Below are 21,749 nucleotides of genomic sequence, written 5' to 3'. Positions count from 1 at the left end.
CCGCAGTCTTGCTGCGGCGAAAAAAAGACGACAGTGTCAATTACTGGTACACTGTCAATTATTGGGACAGTTACCCTAGGTCCACGTCTTTTATAGCCACGGTGCTGAAATGCGACGGTAAATTTCAACAAAGAAAGAACTTTCCAGTGTTTAAGAAAAGTTTATATGTTTGTGGGTAATTCTTTTGACAATGACCTCTCGGAAACCACAAGCTCTAGAAAAATTCCGTTTTCACTGATCAATTGCAAATTTTGTGTGGATTGTCTAGTAATAATTGAATATTTAAATAAATATAGCCGTTATTTCTTTATTACATTTTTAGGGGGTACACTGGAAGTGTGGAAATTTTAAAAAAGCAACATATCCTACGAATTATACATTCCACCACATATTTGTATATAGGGGTTGTAAATCTGTCAGGTGTTTGTTTCACGACCAAATGATAATGAAAAACGAAGTATAACCATTTCTTCAGTCTAAGATGAATCTTGATTATTTGGAGTGTTTTGCCCAATGAACACCATATATCACTGACATTATAATTAATTGTGTATGTAATGTATTTGCTTATTACATACTGCATGCAAGAAGAAAGAAAACACTGATCATACATGAATTAGAAACTCCAACCAGAAGTAAGCTCAAATCTTGCAAACGGTGCGAGATATTTAAAAAATCTAGAAAAGTCTCCCCTTTATGATACCCCTTGCCGATCAAGACGTCCTTCCCTTGTGTCTGTAAAGGGACATGTAGAGATTTTGTGAGGAATGACAAGGAGATTCATGCTCATATGTGAATAATGCTCTGTGTAGTGAGGGCAGGTTCATCTAGTAAACACATTAATTTGTGAGTGACAGTAATACGCAAATTTCAAAACATTTAAAGAGCCAAATTACTGTACAAACGTAAAACATTTCATTCTGTAAGCCACGCAAATTCTTGATAGTTCGCAAATGAGCCGTAGGCTTAGGGAGAACAACTAGTTTACTTAAAGACAGACACAGACATTTTTAATCTAATCGTTACGGACCTAAGTGAAACTCTTATTTCATTGGTTTTGTCTGTAAGGATTTTCTGTACGTTCAATTACCTAGTACTCCACTGCTAATGTTTTACAAGCGACACAGCTTGAATATTATTCGAATGCGTTAATTTCTTACCCTATATTATTCTTACTACCTTTTAACTCTTTTTCTTTACTGCCTGTGAAAGATGCCTCATGTCGAAGCCGAAATCATCCATTGTTCCTATCGAGGTGAGTTTCATATGTTATTCTTTTGACCACAAGACTCTTCAGAATCAACATGATCCCCCAATTTTTTTTCTCTCTTAGGTGTGCTACTAACACCTAAATGCTTTAAAATCTAGCAAGTTTTGAATTTCTAATATCCTGCAGATACGAGGATTGTCCAGAAAGTAAAACACGTTTTGAAATAATAATAATAATAATAATAATAAGTAACAGAATAAACAAGGCAAATGGTATTATATACATTTGAAAGGTACACTCTTAAGCTATTTTTCTACATACTCGCCATGCAAATTAAGGCACTTATCATATCGTGGCACAAGTTTTTCAATACCGTCGGGGTAGAAATTTGCCGCCTGCAATTTCAACCAGTGGCTTACACCGGCATGCAGTTCGGTGTCAGTAACAAAGCGTTGTGTAGCGAGACATATGTTCATCGCTGGGAAGAGGTGGTAGTCGCTTGGCGCCAAATCCGGGCTCTATGGTAGGTGAAACACTTGAAACACCTTCTACCCAAAAACATCCAAGAGCTCTCGGATACACTCAATTTTATACGGCTTTCACTCATTATTCCATGTCCGTATACTTCACACAGTTGGCGATGAATTTCAATTGGCTTTCTTTTTTCTTTTTTTTTTTTCCAACAAAAACCTAATCACAGAATACACCTCACAAGAGGCGGGATTTTCTATTGCAGCGTACATTGTAACACGTCACAGAAAGCACAGTAAGAGCGTCACAGTTCTTACGCTACCACAGCTGGATGCGTACTGAGTGTGCCAACGTTCTGACACCAAAATGGCGACTCTAGCCCCGCCGACTGCTGTGATAGGCCAAAACGTCTGGGACTTTCTGGACAGCCCTGAAACAAAACAAGTGAGAAGGAAATCTTCCTTTAAAGTTACCAATTATGATGCAGTTACCTTGTCAAGAAGTTCATCACCCTCATCATCATCGAAATTGTACAATTCATCATCGGAATTTTCTAATGATTCTTCCTCTTCCTTCTGTTTAGACAACTTCTTTTCAGTTTTGGACTTCTCTTTCTTCTTCGCTTCTTCCAGGCTGAAAATATACATAAAGAAAGAAGTGAAAAGGAAGAAAATAAGTCACTTAAGAAATGGATTAATATGAACACAAGCTGCTTCTGTAGATGATGTCAAACTAACTTTCTGCCATTAGCTGCAACCTTGGAGTTGGCTTGTTTTAAGGAAGGGTGAGGAAATGGTAGACAGGTTATACAGTTCGTTCGAAAAGTAACTATACACGTACTATATAAACATGATTATATGTTGGACAATTGTATGTTGTGCGCTGCGAGTAATGTTATTTGCTCAATGACGAAAAACTGTAACACATATCAACTGGTATGAACACAGTTCCACCAAATCCATACGAAAATCGGCTCAACAAACACATCGGTGTTACAACTGCAGTTCATAAAAGTTCAGTATCATTATATATAAAGTGATTATCATCATCATCATCATCACAGGCATTCTGCTATTATTGACAGGTCACCTGCTGCAACTGAGAAACTTCCATGCTCCACGATCTTCCGCTTACTTCTTCGTCTTCAGGTACAATTTTTCTGTTTTGATATCGTCCATTAATTGTCTCCTTCGTCCTCTCCCTCTCTTTCCTGCTACCATACCCTCTAGCACGTCCTCCATAATACAATTCCTTCTTACCCAATCTCCCAATCATTTTTTTTCATTTTCTTAATAATATCTAAAATTGTTCTTTTCTCCCCCGCCATTTCTAACACTCTCTCATTCGTATTTCGCTCAACCCAGCCAATTCTCTCAATTCTTCTTCACACCCACATTTCGAAAGCTTCCAGTAGTTTTTTTCATAACTTTTGAGGAATGTCCATGTTTCCGCCTCATACACTAAAAAACACTCCACACGAAGCATTTTATGTCTTTTTCTCAACTCTTTATTCAAGGTCCCACAAAATAGTATTTTCTTCCTCCTAAAGGCTTCTTTCGCCATTCCTATCCTTCCTTTTATTTCACGTTCACATTTCATATCATCACTATTAATACTACCCAGGTATCGAAAAGTACATACCTATTCTATTTTCTCCCCTCCTATTTCTATATTTGACACCGACGCCTTCGTTCCAATCACCATGGCGTTTGTCTTCCTAATATTTATTTTCATCCCATATTCTTCACAGCCCTTCATCACGTTTTCTAACATCTTATTGATTTTACCTTCAGATTCTGCAACAAGCGTCATATACTCTGCAAGGAAGCTATACACCTAATCACTCTACCTCCTACTGAAATATAAACTGAAAGCAGTTCAAAAGTTATTGACTGCAGACTGTAGAAAGAGAATTCAATATTGTTCAAACTATTCACTAACTCTAGTGGACAATTCTGACAATACACTAGACTATGTTTCCTACACCAATGAAGCATTGTTCATATATATTCATGAAAGGGGGGAAACAACCGATTTATTTTACATACCACAATCCTCTGTAGGTGCAAAGTAAACAACTTACAAAGAGTGAAAAAGTAGCCTGACTCAAACCCGGGTCCAGTCAAGCCACTTTTTCACTCTTTGTAAGAAGCATTGTTCAATTTATCAAGATATATGCATGCACAGAACTCCTTACGTTTACGGTTTGCCAACAACCCCATGCTATTCCTCTACACGACCAGAAGATAGGGGTGGTTTGCAATATCAAGAAGAATAGGTGGCTTAATATTCTTTGCAGATACAATAAACTCAGTTTGTTATTACAAAATTATTCACCAGTTCATGGGGATGTAATCGACGACGAAATTAATAATGCTTGGATTCAATACCATGCATACTGTCAGACAATCATGAACTAACTACAAGAGGTTTTCGGATATCGAATGATTTCTACGGGCTTGTGTCGATCCGTTCTCCGAATCTAATCCCACCAGATTTTTACTTATGGAGTTACGTGAAAAGTAATGCTTATCGAGGAAAATATCTACACGCACCAGGAACTTCACCCTGCTATTCGTGATTTCACCAGAAAGACTCTTTACAGAATTATTTTTTTATGTAAAACATTTAATTTCTGAGACAGTTCGAATACGAAATTCAATTAACGAACCCATTAAGTACCTAAACACAAATTGCATGAAATGATAAGTTCATAGACGAACTTGTGGTGAAGAAGATAACTAGTTCTCTTTACCTCTCGATATAGGTAAAGTGAAGTGAAACGAAATGGGCTTTTTTTTTTTTTTTTTTTTTTTTACATGAAAATTGCATTCTTTTAAAAGATATGTATACATAGTGATAAAAGAATACAATGGAATTACAGTCTCTAGTTTTGCGTTTAACAATTACGCCCATAGGCAACGCCCAAGGTTTACGAGGTGCTACCCAAAATATCCGAGAATGTCATTGTAAAAATCAGAAAACTATACTTACGTCCTAATGTCTTCCGCCACTTTTAAAGTAGTCCCCTCCGACATGTATGCAACGATCCCAGCGTTGTTTCTTCTTTTGGAAACACTCCGGGAAGTCCGCAGGGTGGAGGGTGTTCAGAACCTGTTACGATTCCACTTGGATGTCTTCAATGGAGTCTAAACGTCGCCCTTTCAACGCGAGTTTCATCTCCCGGAACAGGTAGAAGTCGCACGGGACCAGGTCACGGGAATAGGGAGGGTTGGGGGTTTAAGCCATGTTTTTGGCCAGGAATTTCCTCACAACGAACAAGGTGTGCGCGGTCACGTTGGTATGGTGCAGCAACCAGTATTCCGTTTGCCACAGCTTTAGCCGTTTGCGCCGAACATCTTCCCTCAGTCTCTTCCAAACCTCGCAGTAAAACTTCTCGTTGATATTCTGACCAGGTGGGAAAAACTCCTTATGCACAATTCCTCGTATGTCGAAAAAAATGATCAGCATCGACTTGATGTTGCTGAGAACTTGTGAAGCTTTATTCGGCCTTGGAGAGGATAGCGTCTTCCATTGTGATTATTGCTGCTTCGTTTCCAGGTCATAACCATAAACCCAATATTTATCACCTGTAATGACTCTGGATAAGAAGTTTGGACACTCTCGAACTTTTTGTTGCAGCTCGGTGCACGTCTGAATCCTGAGTTTTCTGTGTTCCATGCTGAGAAGGCGAGGGACAAACTTCGCTACAATTCGTTTCATGTTCAGTTCATCGAATAGAATTCGTTGACATGTACCGTACGACAGCCGAAGTCTGTTACAAACATCGTGAATTGTCTGCCTTCTGACATCGCGAATCACATCACGCACTTTCATTATCATTTCCGGTGTTGTGCATGTTGACGGTCGACCAGAATGTTTGTCATCTTCCACAAATTCGAGGCCTTCTTCGAAACGCTTGAACCACTCAAATGTTCTTGCTTGACTCCGTGCTCTCTCACCAAATGCCTTTTTCAGCATGCGGTGGGTTTCGGCTGCAGGTTTCTTCAATTTGACACAGAACTTGATGCAAATTCGTTGCTCCTTAACGTCAGCCATTTTACGAATCGCAGAAGTACTGAAATACATCCTGACACGCACAACTACAATTGAATGCGCCAAAGATGATGCAAGTTTGTGGTGCAGTAGCTAATACATATATCTCGAGACATCTCGTGGCGGAAAAAAAAAAAAAAAAAAGGATATTTTGGGTAGCATCTTGTATTCAAATAATGGATGGAATGAAGAGCGGGAAAAATAGGTGAAATTCAGAAAACCCATAAATGTAATGTTATTCACCATAAATTCACATACCCTGGAATCAAATGAAAACACTTTGCGCCAGAGGTGAGTACTACCTCATATCATTTAAAAAGTTCAATACAAAATTAGCGTTGCATTCATGGGGTATAGTGTAATGACACTTTACACTCTCGTGATTTACGTTAACTATTATTTTAGAACTAATTAATGAAGAATTAAGTCTACCAACCAATAATTACTACAAATATAAGATGAATAACTGCCTTACCATTGTTTGATAAAATCATCTTTTTCCAGCTCCTCTAAGTCTTTTTCTGCAATTTTGTATGTTTCATCGGCTAGAGTCGCAAAATGCTTCTTTTCTTGCTCAATATTCACAGGCGTCTCCTTGTATGGAACTGAAGATTCCAGTTGGACATCATCAGTGTTCAGGATCTTCAAATAAAGGGAAAAAAAAATAAGAGAGTAGAAATTGTACAGACGCATACTGATTGATAAGATCAAATGTACAAGTACAAATAGTTACACTTTTCTTAATGACTAACTGAAATTATGAAATTAATTCTGTGAGTTTTAGGAATTCGAAGTTAACCACCGCAGAAACAAATTTCTCCATTGAACACCACTCATTCTCGCTTTGGATCATCTTGTATAAAGTAAAGTAAAGTAAAGTAAAGTAAAAAAAAAAAAAAAAAAAAAAAATTCTGACCAAAAATCGTTAATAAATATCGTTACGGTTTCGGCAAAATATCTTTGCCATCAGACACATTATAAATTACAGTTTTAAGACTACAGCTAATATATATCTGAAAATGAGAGATGGTCATATCTAGAAACCAATCAGATGAGTTCTTTCATTTTTAACAATTTTTCAATTGCTCACATATTTGCAACTGTTAATTCTACATATTGTAACCGGCCAGTTATAAACTTTTTATTTATGTTGTACTTCAATTTCAAATTTAATTCTTAAAAATAAACAAAACAAAACAAAAAATCCTTTACATAAATTCAAATCAAAAATGTATAATAAAAGGCTAAAAAATTATTATGTAATTTATCAATAAATTCATTTTATGTGCTAAAAACAATTTAACTTACATAATGAACTTCCTCATTATGTAAATCTTGCGTTAACAAATTTCTTTATCTAAACCAAATTCCAAGTTATACATAAACCCAGTTTTCTGGATCATAGCGTAATTCTACGTCACTTTAAATAACAACCTCAACAACAACAACAAAAAAAGTATATAATCTCACAATATTTCCAAAATAAAAAAAAGTGACCGGACATTATATCATCAACAAATCTCAATATAACTAATATATTAAAAACACCTCTTATCTGAAAACTTCAAACATCATAGTCTACATCAAATAAAGTTTTAAAAAAATACTGTTTTATCAATAAAAACTTAAGCGAAAATTAAACCTCAAATAACAGTCATAGGCAATATCTTCAACAAAAAATCAAATATGTGCTTAAAAATTCTGTCAACTGCCTAAAATGTCTCTACACATAAACCAATTTACAAACACAACATAACTAAATCAAAACATTAAAAACAATCACACATTTAAAGCTTGTATCTTTTACTCACGCCTAAAATTTCCTAAATTTAATTTATATATATATCTTCTATCAAAAGTATATAAAAAAAATATATTTAAAACACAAAACCTCTCACAATGTACCCCAATTAAAATAAACCTTAAACATAACCACAATATAATCAATAATGGTGGCAGATAGCCAATTACACGTTTGAGGTTTTCAAAAGTGAAAGTTGTTCATTATAAGAACAAAGGTGTGCCAATTAAATGTTAAAAAGAGTTCAAATGAAGGTTGTATCATTAAAAGTGACATCTATATATATCTAATAAAAGTACTAATTGTCGATGTACGCCGCTTGTAGGACTGCCTTAAAATAACTCAAAAAGTACTCACCTTGCTCGTCTGTACACTGTTACGGATCTATTACAAAATAACTTTCTTACCTGTGTTATGGCAATGCTACCAGTGAAAATTCTATAATTGATGAGTTCTCGAAAGAATCTTTAGCAATGTAAAGAAGAACGGGGTGAGTCACTTTCGAGTTAATTTAAAATAATTCAAATGAGCAAAGTTGTAAAATGGACGTGTTAGTATATTATAACCAAACATATATAATTTTATACTATTTAAAAAATGTTTCTATGAATTTTGTATTTAAAAAGTCGATATTAATAGAAATATTCCACAATATATATATTTTGATATTTCTTACATTTTAAGTACTCTCTTTTTATTTTGACTCATTTACTACTATTTTACAGGACTTTCGCTTAGTATAAGAAACCATCCTTGCAGTTAAATGTGATGCTATTTATAAAGTCCCTTATGCGGCAGGGTGACTCAGTGGTAGAGTGCTTATTTCCGGGACGTGGGGTCCCTAATTCGTTTCCCGGCTAAATAAGTTTGTGGGTCCATGGATTTCCTTGGGGATGCTCCCGTTTCCTCTCACCTTCTCATTCCACCAGTTCTACCATCATCATTCACATGCTTTAACCATCCATCTCCCTTAGCCTAAAGGGAATAGCCGTGAGACGTTAAACTGAAAGTCCCTTATAATTAATTAGTTAATGCCCAAAAAAGAATGCACATTATTGATGTTTAGCTTACTTTTCTGTTCCTACAATTTCAAATCCAATAATATCGCAGAAAAAAACACACAAAGTGCCTATCCGGTTCCAATGATGTGAACAGATTTTGAGGAGATGGCTGAAATTCAGCTCAAATGTACAAGAGACTATGTAGATTATATATTCCAAAAGCAAATTGTAATAAAATGAATGGAACATACTTAAAAGAAAAAACCGAAACACTAACATTAAAGCCAATGGAAAATCACTGAAAAACAAAGAATTCCTCCACTTATCTTCCCAAAAGATGGACATGGCTGAAATTCAGCTGAAATGTAGAAGAGACCATGTAAATTCTATATTTTAAAAGCAAACTGTCCTAAAATGGATGGAATATAGTAAAACATGAAGAAACATGACCATGAAAATCTATGGAAAATCTGAAAAAAAAAATGAAGTTAACATGTCTCAAAAACTATAAGAAGATGGCTAATTGAAGCTTATTGCAAAGACATAATGAAGAGCTTAGAAACAATGTATAGCACGTACGGTAAATATGGATAGAACATTGTCAAAAGTCAAATTGTTTGAGTAAAATCAACAATAATGATAAGTATATGTATCTTCTTCGAATTACTCAGGGCGCCCCACGTAAAGATTATGTGCTTGAACTATTTCACATCTAAATTTGGAATATTCACATTCTATTTAGGAAGCAACTTGACTTTTGACCTGATCACGTGACACGGTCTTGTCCTTATGACAAATCAGATAGGTCCTTTCTGAAAATATAGGAACGAGAAGGTACGCTAAAAATTCCTTTATATTTATTACATAGTACATGAAAAAATATAATAATAATAACAATAATATGAGTATGAAAAATTAAATTAAACAGGTAGGATTACGAGAGAGATGTACACCTCGTAAATTGAACACGATGCCTACGCCGAAATATAAAAGAAATAATTTTTTCTAACATTTACTGGTACCTTCTTTTCGTCATTACTAGGAATCTCGGGTAAGCCGCGTAACCGTCGCAGCCTCCGTTCGATTTCATCTTCTACTTTCGGTTGTTTGGAATCCAGTTCCAATTCCTCGCTTAACTGCTTCAGAAGATCGGAAGATTTCTCAGCCGCTGTTCGAGTATCAGGCTTCACATAGAACTGAAAATAAAATCAACGAACCCATTTATCAATACAAAAACCCCATTTATCAAACACACATCTCTATGCTCCGTAGTCTTTAAATATAATCAAAAGTTTCGACGCCAATTGCACTCTTAACTGACCGAGGAAAAACATGGGTCTAAATTGATTCTTAACTTAAGGAAGGAAGGAAGGAAGAAGAATTAAAAAAAAAAAAAATCAAATGTCTTTCAAATAATCTTATGTGTAAGTCCTGGGCTCAATTCCCGGCCCACCCATATGAAGATAACCAAGAAAGTTCTGTCACTTTTTGTGGAGGTCTGTGTTTCATTGGCCCCCACACCGTGAATTGAATGCGAATGGAGAGTAGGCGAAGGTCTGTTGTTGCTGTGGGTATATCTAACATACTACCTGGTTGCGGCAGTTCAGTTCCACTGTGAACTTGCTTAAGGGCAGAGTGAACATGGGGCCTCCACAGAGCGTCATAAGGGCGTGTATGCTGTACGAGTTCAAACCGCGCTGCAGCGAGGCAGAAGATATGCCAGGCCTTGGTGAGGGTGTCGTGACTACGCGGACAGTGCAGCGGTAGTTTAACCAGTTTAAGGACGGTGACGAAACACTCGAAGATGCACCACGTGTCGGAAGACCAATACATGTATAAAAGGAATATCTTCAGGCAGCAATTGAGGCGAACAGTGGCCAGACATATGAGGAACTGCGACTACAATTCAGTGTGAGTGGAGAAACTATTTGGCAGCATCTCCATCAACTTGGGAAGCACAAGCTGGGTCGATGGGTTCCACATGATTTGACTCCGGGCCAGAAGCCAATGCGAACGGACAACTGTATTTCTTTGCTGTCTTGTCTGAGGAAGGAGCCATTTCTGGACAGGGTGTTGACATGTGATGAGAAGTGGGTCCTGTATGAAGGTCCACGGCGCCGCCATCATTGGTTAGCATCCCATGAACCGGTTCCAAATCAGCTGAAACCAGCATTGCACTACAAGAAGGTCCTCCTGTGTGTTTGGTGGACTGCTCGCGGCATCGTGCATCGAGAACCGCTACCAGCTGGTCTGAGTATCAACTGTGTATTGTCAGCAGTTGAACCATGTTCAAGAAAAACTTAAAACTCCGGAGCCAGCACTGCTGAATGGCAAAGGGGTCCTCCTGTTACAGGACAACGCTAAGCCCCACGTGGCTAGGATGACACATGACACCATTCTACGCCTTGGACGAGAAACACTATTGCATCCGCCACTCCCCGGACATTGAACCGTCCGATTATCACCTGTTCTATTCCGTGGACAACTGCCTTAGAGGACGCCAGTTCAAATCCGTAGTAGAGATGCAAAATGCACTTGATACGTTCTTCGCTTCAGGGCCCATCAAGTTCTATCGCGATGGAATTCATGGCCTTCCAGAATGTTCGCAGAAGGTCGTCGATGCTAATGGGGACTATTTTTGATCTTCCAGGTACGTCTTAGATGACATATCGATGTTCGAAGGTGGTGACTGAAAAAGCGACAGAGCTTTCTTAGTTACCTTTATATTAGTACTGTTTAGTTATTCATTACCTCGTTTAACATGGAATCCGAATCTCATATACTTCTACTGGCATTTAGAACTAGGGATGTTACACTTCGCTAACCAAAGCCATTCTTAAATTCACCTGTAACAGATCCATCGCTTTTAGAAACTGATGGGTAGCAGATAGATAAGCATTCAATTGTAGCTGCACGATTCAATAACGTTGATAAACAACTTTACCATACACAAGTATTACCATTGTATGTATTACTATGTGAACTTTGGCATCAAAAATTTAGAAAATGTTTACACGTATTAAACACTCCCAGCCTGCTTCTGAAAAAACGTCACGTAGTCTATTCAAGTGTGGTAGGAAGAGTCACACATTTATAGCCTGATAACACCTCTCTCTCCCTGTCTTTCTCACAATGAAATGTCACAAATCAACTTCCAATGGATCAGATTTATAAAGACCTGGAACTAATTTATTTCATCAAAATACGAGGTGTATTCAAAAAGTATAGAACCTTTAGTTGGCAAAAATACATTTATTGATTTGAAAATCCGAAACACTAATCCCCTTCAAAGCAGTCTCCTTGGTAATGCACACACTTCTTCCAGCGTTCCAGCCATTGTTGGAAACAGTTCTGGAACACAGTTTTTGGAATGGTAAGCAACCGTGCAGTCGCATTCCGCATGATGTCTTTTCTTAACTCAAATCGGGTCCCTTTTAGTGGCATTTTCAGCTTGGGAAATAACCAAAAGTCACACGGAGCCATATCGGGTGAGTAGGGAGACTAACGACACACAGGAATGTTGTGTTCTGCGATGAAAACCTGAATCGAATTTCGCGGACACTCTCCTCATGTCTAAATTCTCGTAAAAATTGAATATACCGATCCGATTAAATGGTTTCCGCTTGGATATCGCTAAGCTTTTGACAAAATTTCATTCAATATTGCTGCTCAAGTTTTTCTGTCATTTTACAAAAAACTGAAATCCGACGACCGCCCACTAGCTAGCCAACCGTCTTTAGTCGCTGCTCGACTGCCATCGACTGACGCTTTCTGCGGGCGGGAAAAAAATTCTCGACTGCGCATGAGTGTCCCCTCTACATCTACACTAAAGGAAGTCTCCCGCGCTTCATCGGTTTACGCGGGAAAAAAAATAAGGTTCGATATATTTTGAACACACCTCGTATTTACGCACAATATTCATTCATTATAAAACTCACCTTTTCCTGTTTTTGTTCTACATTTACGCTTTCTTTGTCTCTTAATTTAGCAAGACGCATTTCTACTTCTCCGTCAGAGGGCACATGCTGCTGTGTCTTCCGATCAGCCTTCAGCTTTTCTAGTCGATCCACAATTTCCTGATCCTCTTTGGATAAACCACGCTTCAGTTTCTCCAAACGAGTATTATGAACATAGACTGTGATTGGAGGACGGGATGGATCATCAAGTGATTCCAACCTTCTGAAAAAGCGAAACGAGAACATTTTGAATAAGACTACTTCGTAATTAGACTCAATGACATTTACATAGTTTAATATCTTAAGCATACGTTAAGCAGTTCAATGACCTGTCACCTTCAAATCGATTACTAAGGACGTTGAGTTCAATATTTCAGCTACTTTGAAATGAGCCGCTTTCATTCTTTAATTATCTCAGCTTAAATTACTCATAGGAACCTGTTATGCCAGTATGTTAAAGCTTACTACTTATCTTTGAATCATTGCTAATAAAACTTCAAACTGACCAAATCAGTATATATAAATTTTAAGAGTATACATTTTTGTGTTACAGTTTCGGATATTTAACATAGCTTTCCTCAGACACATTATCTGCTTTTCTGCTTTATAATCAACTTTTTGTATCTCACTGACTGATACATCAATCCTTTCTTAATTATCCGAAGTCCTTTCGGTATGGTGTTCTCCTCTACATACTTCCTTAAGAACACTATCTGTTGTCTCTTGGATGAGATATTCCTTTCTTCTTCTGTTCTTCCACTTGTCTATTCTCCTTTTCAGCATCAGAGTTATTTGAAATTATATCGGAGGAGGAGATAATGAATCAGCATCGGAGGAGGAGTTTTACTGTATTAGCAAGCTTGAATTTTCCAAGGCAACAACGAATAATTTACAACTTTGAATTATATATATATTTTAAAAACAAGAATTATTAAAGAATGATTCATTAAGACCTGTTTAAATTAATCCCGAAGTAAAGACCGAGTAGCAAACTTCTTGTCCACGAATGTCCTGAAACAAGGAAATGCGTTGTCGCCGTTACTATTCAACTTTGTCCTGGAACACGCTATAAGGAAAATCAAAGATAGCAACCAGGGCCTAGAGTTGAATGGTATTTACCATGTTTTGTCGTATGCTGAGGATGTAAATTTTAGTAAGGGATGATAGGAGAACAATAGAAGAAATGGAGGGGCTCTCTTAAACACTCGCAAGGACATGGGTTTAGAAGTAAATGGAAAGAAAACCAAATACATGAAAGTTCGCCGAGATCGTAATACTCCAAATTATGGATGCTTCAAAATATCAACAAAGTAGATACTTTCGAATATCTACGATCCGTATTCACAGACCAACATCGTATGCACGAAGAAATTAAATGCCGACTAAAAGCAGGGAATTCGTGTTATTATTCAGTTCAAAATCTTCTGTCGTAGCGAATTCTGTCGAGGAATTTGAAGCTTAAAATATATAAAACGATTATAATGCCTGTTATGCTGTATGGTTTCAAAACGTGGTCGCTTAATCTGAGGGAAGAACGTAGAATGAAAATATTTGAGAACAAGATCCTGAGACGAATATTCGGACTCAAGATGAACAGGAAACTTCATCACGAGGCACTACATAATTTATACTGATTTCTAACATTGTTAGGGTCATCAAATCTAGAAGGCTCAGGTGGGCAGGTCATGTAGCCAGAATGGAAGAAAGTAGGAACGCTTTCAAAGTTTTAACTAAAAATCCAATCGGAAAACATCTATTACGAAAACCTAGGTGCAGATGGGAGGACAATATTAAGATGGATTTCGCATAAATCGGAGTACAAAGTAGAAACTGGATCTAGTTGGCTAAGGATAGAAGTCAATGGAAAGCATTTGTGAATGTGGCATCGAACCTCCGGGTTCCATACGTCATAGAGTTAGTTATTACAAAACAATTTGTTGTTACACGTTAGTTGTATTATTTTAGTAAAAAAAAAGTTACACTTCCTCTGTCTTCATTTTAGTGACGATTAGTTATACGAGTGCCATTGAAGACAAAGTGGATCTTTATTCATTTTTAAGAACTTTGGTTTACCAAGACTCTTTTGCATATTTACTCTGTCCGTGTGTACGTCCGGGAGACACCAAATCTGAAGAACTACTTGATTGATTGCAATCGATTCTGGGTAGGTTGTAGCAGATCAAAATTAGGAACACAGTCTTCTTGTTTCTATTTCTTCTACACAGTCTTCTTGTTTCCCTTTTATTCCTTGTACACAGACTTATTGTTTCATTTGTATTTCTTGTACACACTCTTCTTGTTTCCCTTGTTTCCTTGTACAGAATTTTCTTGTTTCCCTCCTTTTCCTTGTACACAGTCTTCTTGTTTCTCTTTTTCCTTGTACAAAATCTTCTTGTTTCTCTTTTTCCTTGTACACAGTCTTCTTGTTTCTCTTTTTCCTTGTACAAAATCTTCTTGTTTCTCTTTTTCCTTGTACGCAGTCTTCTTGTTTCTCTTTTTCCTTGTACAAAGTCTTCTTGTTTCTCTTTTTCCTTGTACACAGTCTTCTTGTTTCTCTTTTTCCTTGTACACAGTCTTCTTGTTTCTCTTTTTCCTTGTACACAGTCTTCTTGTTTCTCTTTTCCCTTGTACACAGTCTTCTTGTTTCTCTTTTCCCTTGTAGGGGGGCGCGGTGGCTCAGTGGTAGAGCGTTCACCTCTGGTGCTTGGGATCCCGGGTTCTATCCCAGCCCCCGCCAAGTGAACTTTGTGGTGGACAAACACCGTGCTCGTGGGTTTTCTCGGGGTTCTCCCGTTTCCTCCCACTTTCTTCATTCCACCATTTCACTCATCTTTCATCATCACCGTCTCCTTTAGCCTAACCGGCATAACCGTGGGACGTAAAACTCAAAGATTTCATTTCATTTTTTCTTTTCCCTTGTACACAGTCTTCTTGTTTCTCTTTTTCCTTGTACACAGTCTTCTTGTTTCTCTTTTCCCTTGTACACAGTCTTCTTGTTTCTCTTTTTCCTTGTACACAGTCTTCTTGTTTCTCTTTTCCCTTGTACACAGTCTTCTTGTTTCTCTTTTCCCTTGTACACAGTCTTCTTGTTTCTCTTTTCCCTTGTACATAGTCTTCTTGTTTCTATTTTTCCTTGTATACAGTCTTCTTGTTCCTACAAATAAGAAGACACTTTGCAATACAATTCACGAGGCAGCGTAAGTTCTTTCACATCGTCCTGATAATGATGACATAGCGGCATCGAAACCGTATGCAACCAATTTTACTTAACAAATGTTTCAGGTGAGTCTTTTAAAGCTACTTGTTAATTATTTACTTAAAGATGCTATGCATATTGGATTAACGAAAATAATTTCTTACTTTTACCTTAAGTATTCAGTTCCAAGACTTTATTATCATATCATTTCAACTCTTACTGAAGTCTTCATCAGTATGTCATACCTCATTGCGTAGCAGACTGTTAGAAAGATCTTCTGTGTCTTGAAGGAGTTAATAAGACGTGAATCATCGGAATACAAATATAAAAAATTTACTATGATTATCTTCCGCACTGAAGCACTTATAGTGATAAAGACACCAGTATGTATTGATACCACTTCTTGTTATGATAGTACGTCATAATTACCTTTTATATACTTGAATATATATATATATAAATATAATTATTAGTATCTACAACATCTATTATTTTATTTTTGAAATATACCACACAATGTAGTTAAATATGCTCTAATATACATTAATTTTACATCAATATTGACAGTCTCTTAAATAATGGCACTACATGATTACATTTACAACATTTATAGGGTTTCAGTGGCTCAGTGTAAGAGCGCTTACCTTTGGTGCGTGGGGCTCTCTGGTTCGAACCCCGGCTAAGAAGGTTGTGGTGGATAACATCGTGTCCGTGGGTTTTCTCGTGGTACTCCCACTTTCTCATTCCACCAATTCTTCCAGCATCATTCACTTGCTTTAGCCATCGCCTCCCTTAGCCTAAAGGGCATAATTGTGGGACGTTAACCCCAAAGATTTCATTTCATTTTTTACAACATTTATTAAGATATGCCTATGTTTAAAGATACAAAGTACAAATGACGTACGTATTATTATTATTATTATTATTATTATTTGCTAATTTATAGATATTGTTAAGGGGGCGGCAGACTACTAAATATTTTTCAGAAGCTAATAATTTTTCTTTTGTCTGTTTCTCGTAAGTGAAAAGAGATCATGAAATGCAGTTTACCACAATAATAGATAATGTTATTCTACACCCGACAATACGAATCAAAAGAATTTTCAGTGTTGCCATCCATAGAAATTACAATGTGACCAGAATTTGAATTAAACAAAAATCTAGGTTAAGGCAGCGACCTGAAATTTGAACTCAACGATGACTTTTCATACTGTCTTTGTTCCTTGTTAACTACTTTTTAAATAATATTTGTATTTATTTTGTAATAACTTACATAAGTTATTACAAAATAAATAAGTTATTGCAAAATAAGTACAAATATTATTTAAAAAGTAATTAACAAGGAACAAAGACAGTATGGTAAGTCATGAATTACCGTTGAGTTCATATTTCTAGTCGCTGCCTTAACTTAGATTTTTGTTTAATTCAAATTCTGGTCACATTGTAATTTCTATGGATGGCAACACTGAAAATTCTTTTGATTCGTATTGTCGGGTGTAGAACAACATTATCTATTATTGAGGCTAGTTACCTTTCATTATCTCTTTTCACTTACGAGAAACGGACAAAAGAAAAATTATTAGCTTTTGAAAAATATTTAGTAGTCTGCCCCCTTAAGTTATCTCACATATTCTAAATAATAGCCATACAAGTTCTGACTGTCTAAGCACAGCGCAAAACAGTTGACACATTAGGACCTGTTTTCTTCTGCCGACTATACATCTTTATCTTAATGGTTGCACGTGAAGGTCATCTATACAGGGTGTTTCAAAACAACGCCAACAACATTTGGAAGCCGATTCCTGACACCAAGGTAAGACAGAAAGTATAAACCAACCTGTGTGCAAATGATTCCTTTCGGAGTTATAGGCTGCCGAAAACATGAAAAAATGAACTTTAAAGGTCCAAAGCTCCAAAACTATGGTACCTACCGTAGTCGGGTCTAGACTTAACTTAGGAATTAATATATGCCCTATCCAAAAATACATGTTTGAAAATCCTAAGGTACTCATTTTTTGTAGAAGGAATTTGCCTACGGGCATATAATTTGAAGTACTCACCACTTACCTCTATAAAAAATTGTCGCGCAAGTATACAAGTATTCTGAAAAATGAATATCTGGATAAGGCACATACTAGTTCTTAAGTGAAGTCTTGACCCAACTACGGTAAGTCCCATAGTATTGGAGCTAAGAACGTTTAAAGTTTTTTTTTTTTTTTTTTAAATGTTTTCGGCAGCTTATAACTCCGAAAGGAAGCATCTGTGCATCCAGGTTGGTCTATACTGTTTGTCTTGTCTTGGTGTCAGGAATCACCTTCCAAACGTTGTCGGTGTTGTTTTGACACACCCTCTATACGTCCGTGATTTTGAAGTTTCAAAATAACCATATCTGAATGTATTCGTATACTGAAAAGCACTATACATTGATTCAAAGAAAGAAAAAAAAAAAAAACAGCTTTGGAATATAATATCCAAGAATTGACGAAGTTCACCGTCAAATTATTAGAACAGCGGGCCAACATAGAAAGTTTTCAAAATTGTGACTAGATAGGAATTTCCTTTCATCTTCCTCTTTTCACAAATGTTTCTGGAAATTTTCAATTCATTTTTTTTTCTTCTTTCATTTTATTTTACATCTGCAACATATTAATTGACATATTCTTAGACAGAACCTTACCTTAAATGCTTTGTTTCCTGCTCTACGACTTCTTCATCTGGTAACAACGCCTTGTAACAAGTTTTGCAAACTCGCTGAAGAGTTGGTCCATGTTTGGGCACCACAGTCTTTTGTTTAAGGCACTTCTTACAGAACGAAAAGCCACAGTTTGCACAAGCAAGCTAAAAAGAAAGTTTAACACACAAAGAGTTAATCTTTCATAGTAATACATACATTATGTTTAACCTTAGTACTGATACTAGAAACAAAACATCTATAAATGGAATAACTTGATGAGAAACCAAGACGTGTAAATTTGCACCCTAGTGTCTCTTGTGGGTCCAGAGTAATAGAACATCAAAATGGGGACTGTTTACACTTTTTGCGGGAACATTACTTTACAAAACGGAGGCTTACTCTGGTTGTGATTAACGTAGAACTGTTAAAATTTTTATTAAAAAAAAAAATCGCGACCCAAAAGCTAAATTTCGTGACTTTTTCTTGACTTTCATGACCGTTTTCTGATTTCGAGACTATTTCATGACTTTCATGACCGATAGACACCCTGGTTCAGTACCTAAGCTATATGGGAAGTGGATCTACAACGTCACATACGAATCACAGGATTTCCCACTTGGAATGGAACTCTAGAGCCTCTCTAGCCAAAGCTACGTATGCTAACCATACAACTATACGGGGATTTGGGTTCAATCTGGCTCCAGCTGTATACTTTAAACTTTCTGAATTACATTGAGGTCTACCTGTACAGGATACAAAGTAAAAAAGAAAAAATATAAAAATAAATAAAAAGATTAAGCTACTTGATTCAATAGGCTTCATATTCAATATTAATTAAGCACCAAAAAGTATAAATCTGTGAAAGTAATTTTATAAAAAGATTCGCGCTGAAGAAGACTATAAGTTTCTATCGAAATGTTCATAATTAGATAATTTCGGGTGCTTTTGGGGTAAGTACATTTTAATGAAAAAAAAAAAAAAAAATACTTCTCCCATTTATTACGCGATATCGAATTTAAATGTTCAATGACAGATACTGAATTCCCTAAGCACTACAAGAGTGTGGTTTGAACGTCTAAGCACTGACTTCAGAAGTTAAAATGAAATTTTTGAGTCTAACGTCCCACGTTTATGATGATGGAAGAATCGGTGAAATGAGAAAGTGGGAGAAAACGGAAGTACCCGAGAAAACTCATGGACACAATGTTGTCCACCAGAAATTTACTTAGCTCGGGATCAAATCAGGGAACTCATACATCAAATGTGAACATCTATCACCTTGGACAGTGTAGTGGTCAGTGCATTGATGGTAAGTCGCAGACCCCGAGTCAAGTTTGGTCGCGCATTTTTGACTCTTAATGTCATAAATTCTCATATTTTCAGGATTAAGTTACGATAAAAAAAAAAAAAAAAAAATTGGTTGTTTCCTCCATTTGTGCTATGTATTACAGTTACTTCGTACTCGGAAGTTGGTAAAACTTAAAAACTGGTGCAACTGCCCTTTGGTGGCCAGGATTTACGGCCAGCTTGTGACCATCATGCCTTTCGGGTAATGTATGGTCAGCACAACAGCTTTATTGGTAATTAATGCTGCCTTTCTAGATCAGAGTTAGCTCGAAGCTCCCCAATAGTCTTCACGATGCAGGGTGGATGCTTCAATGTCAACACCATCCCTGAGTGTGAACGATTACTCACCTTTCCTCCGGCCAAACCCGCCACTGATTTTACTGGTCTCACAAAGAATCATAAAATGGTCACTTAAACAGGGATGTTTCAATGCTTATTAGCTCCTCAATGATGAGGGAGTTTTAATCGCCGATTCACTCTACGGACGCAATGGTACCCCTTACTTATATTCATAACTCATCCTCTTTAAAAAAGATAAAATTCCAACCCGCATATGTTAAGTAAGGTGGAAATTATGCCATTGCACTCGAAGTCAGTACGACGTAGTTATATCGAAAGCATGTGAAGAAGCGGAGACAACTACCACACAGCCAGGTCGGCTTTGAAGCTTAAACATTTCGTAGTATGTTGTAATTAAGCACAGCACATATGAGTCATTGTAAAAATGTATATTTCCTTTCCCAATGTATTGATCTTAATTTTGAAATAAGGAAAATAAAAAAAGAGGTAGAACTCACATGTACAAACTGCTCAGATTCTAAAACATAAGCATTGCAATTTTTTGTATTATTATGCTGCTTAATAATTCAAAAGTTCAATTTCCTGCAACTGCAGATATGACAAACTATATTATATGAAATATACTTTGTACTAACTTCACTGTAACCTCATTAGAAACATTACATGAATGACGAACAAGTTTACAATAATGAGTTAACAATTACGACAAAAACACCAAAAAATATTATTTTACTCTTAAAGTTACTTACTTCTTTGTTAAATAGGGAAAAAGATGTAGCACAACCGTTACAAGACATCCCTTGTATTTCTTATCACATAACAAACAAAAGATATATTTTGATTACATTTTGTTACGTCTGCTCCGAAAAACAAATGACAATAGAAACTAGTAATTTTTATGTTGTAACCATACCTATTCTGCTTTGGAACCTGGAACCTCATTCTATAGTACTCTTTACAAAGTTTTGCGGATCGCAAAGTAATAGTTATAACTGTTTTCCCGACTATTGCAAATAAACTCAAATTTCATGTTCTGTTCATGCAAACCGTTATAAAATGAGACTACTGATTCTTTCACATTGGATAACCTACATGAGCATTCAATACTATACTATCTTCAACTAAATTACCAAGCTACAAATTACTGTCATTTACACTGTGATTATAGTTCAAGAAGTGGAATTACCTTTAATTATCATATAATTATATTGAAGACCATGAGCGCAGTAGGAACGGTTTGCGTCGACCCGATACAAAATTAGCGATTTAGTTTGCAACAATCGGCATAGCAATTATAAAGACATTTTGCATATTTTGCTTTATGTTGCTGTACACAGAATTTTCCGAAGACAAGAATGGAATGGCACCTCTGAACAATCTGAAGTTATAAGTACTTCAGAAAATATCATCTCCTAAATCCTTCTATAAAAATTTACGGACACATCCCGTATCGGTGTGCGTCAACACAATGTAACATTTGCGATATAGCTTCCAACTCTCAGCATAGCATTAATAATTATAATGACTTGTAATTTTTGCGTTGCGTTGAATTGCTATTTTCGATGACTAGTACGGAATGACACACTTAAGACACGAACCCGGCTTATGCAGAGTCGTTTTGACGCGGGATTAGTGCCATACTAAAGAGTACTATTAACATGTGCTTCCTGCCAGTAGTCAGACCTTTAGAATGACGCTAATCATACGTCAAAATGACTTTTCATAGAGTCTGATAAT

The 21,749-nt window shown here is 36.5% G+C and overlaps 1 protein-coding gene across 1 annotated transcript in view; it reads right to left on the bottom strand.

Annotated features, from left to right (window-relative positions):
* The window catches only part of LOC145663859 (abscission/NoCut checkpoint regulator), a 33,675-nt gene extending 12,762 nt beyond the window's left edge, over window positions 1–20,913 (bottom strand). Inside the window, exons 1-6 of the mRNA XM_081729985.1 lie at window positions 20,762–20,913; window positions 18,369–18,529; window positions 12,478–12,718; window positions 9,562–9,735; window positions 6,213–6,379; window positions 2,173–2,314 (exon numbers count right to left, since the gene is read on the bottom strand). Coding sequence (XP_081586111.1) covers window positions 2,173–2,314; window positions 6,213–6,379; window positions 9,562–9,735; window positions 12,478–12,718; window positions 18,369–18,529; window positions 20,762–20,809 — 933 coding nt within the window. The 5' untranslated portion in view covers window positions 20,810–20,913. The remainder of the gene's footprint in view (window positions 1–2,172; window positions 2,315–6,212; window positions 6,380–9,561; window positions 9,736–12,477; window positions 12,719–18,368; window positions 18,530–20,761) is intronic.
* Window positions 20,914–21,749: the final 836 nt, after the last annotated feature.

The sequence above is a fragment of the Thermobia domestica genome, chromosome 11 (assembly GCF_964235325.1).
Source record: "Thermobia domestica chromosome 11, izTheDome1.hap1.1, whole genome shotgun sequence".
Lineage (NCBI taxonomy): Eukaryota > Metazoa > Arthropoda > Insecta > Zygentoma > Lepismatidae > Thermobia > Thermobia domestica.
Note: the sequence above shows the minus strand (reverse complement) of the source record. Positions and strands in the feature narration are given on the sequence as shown.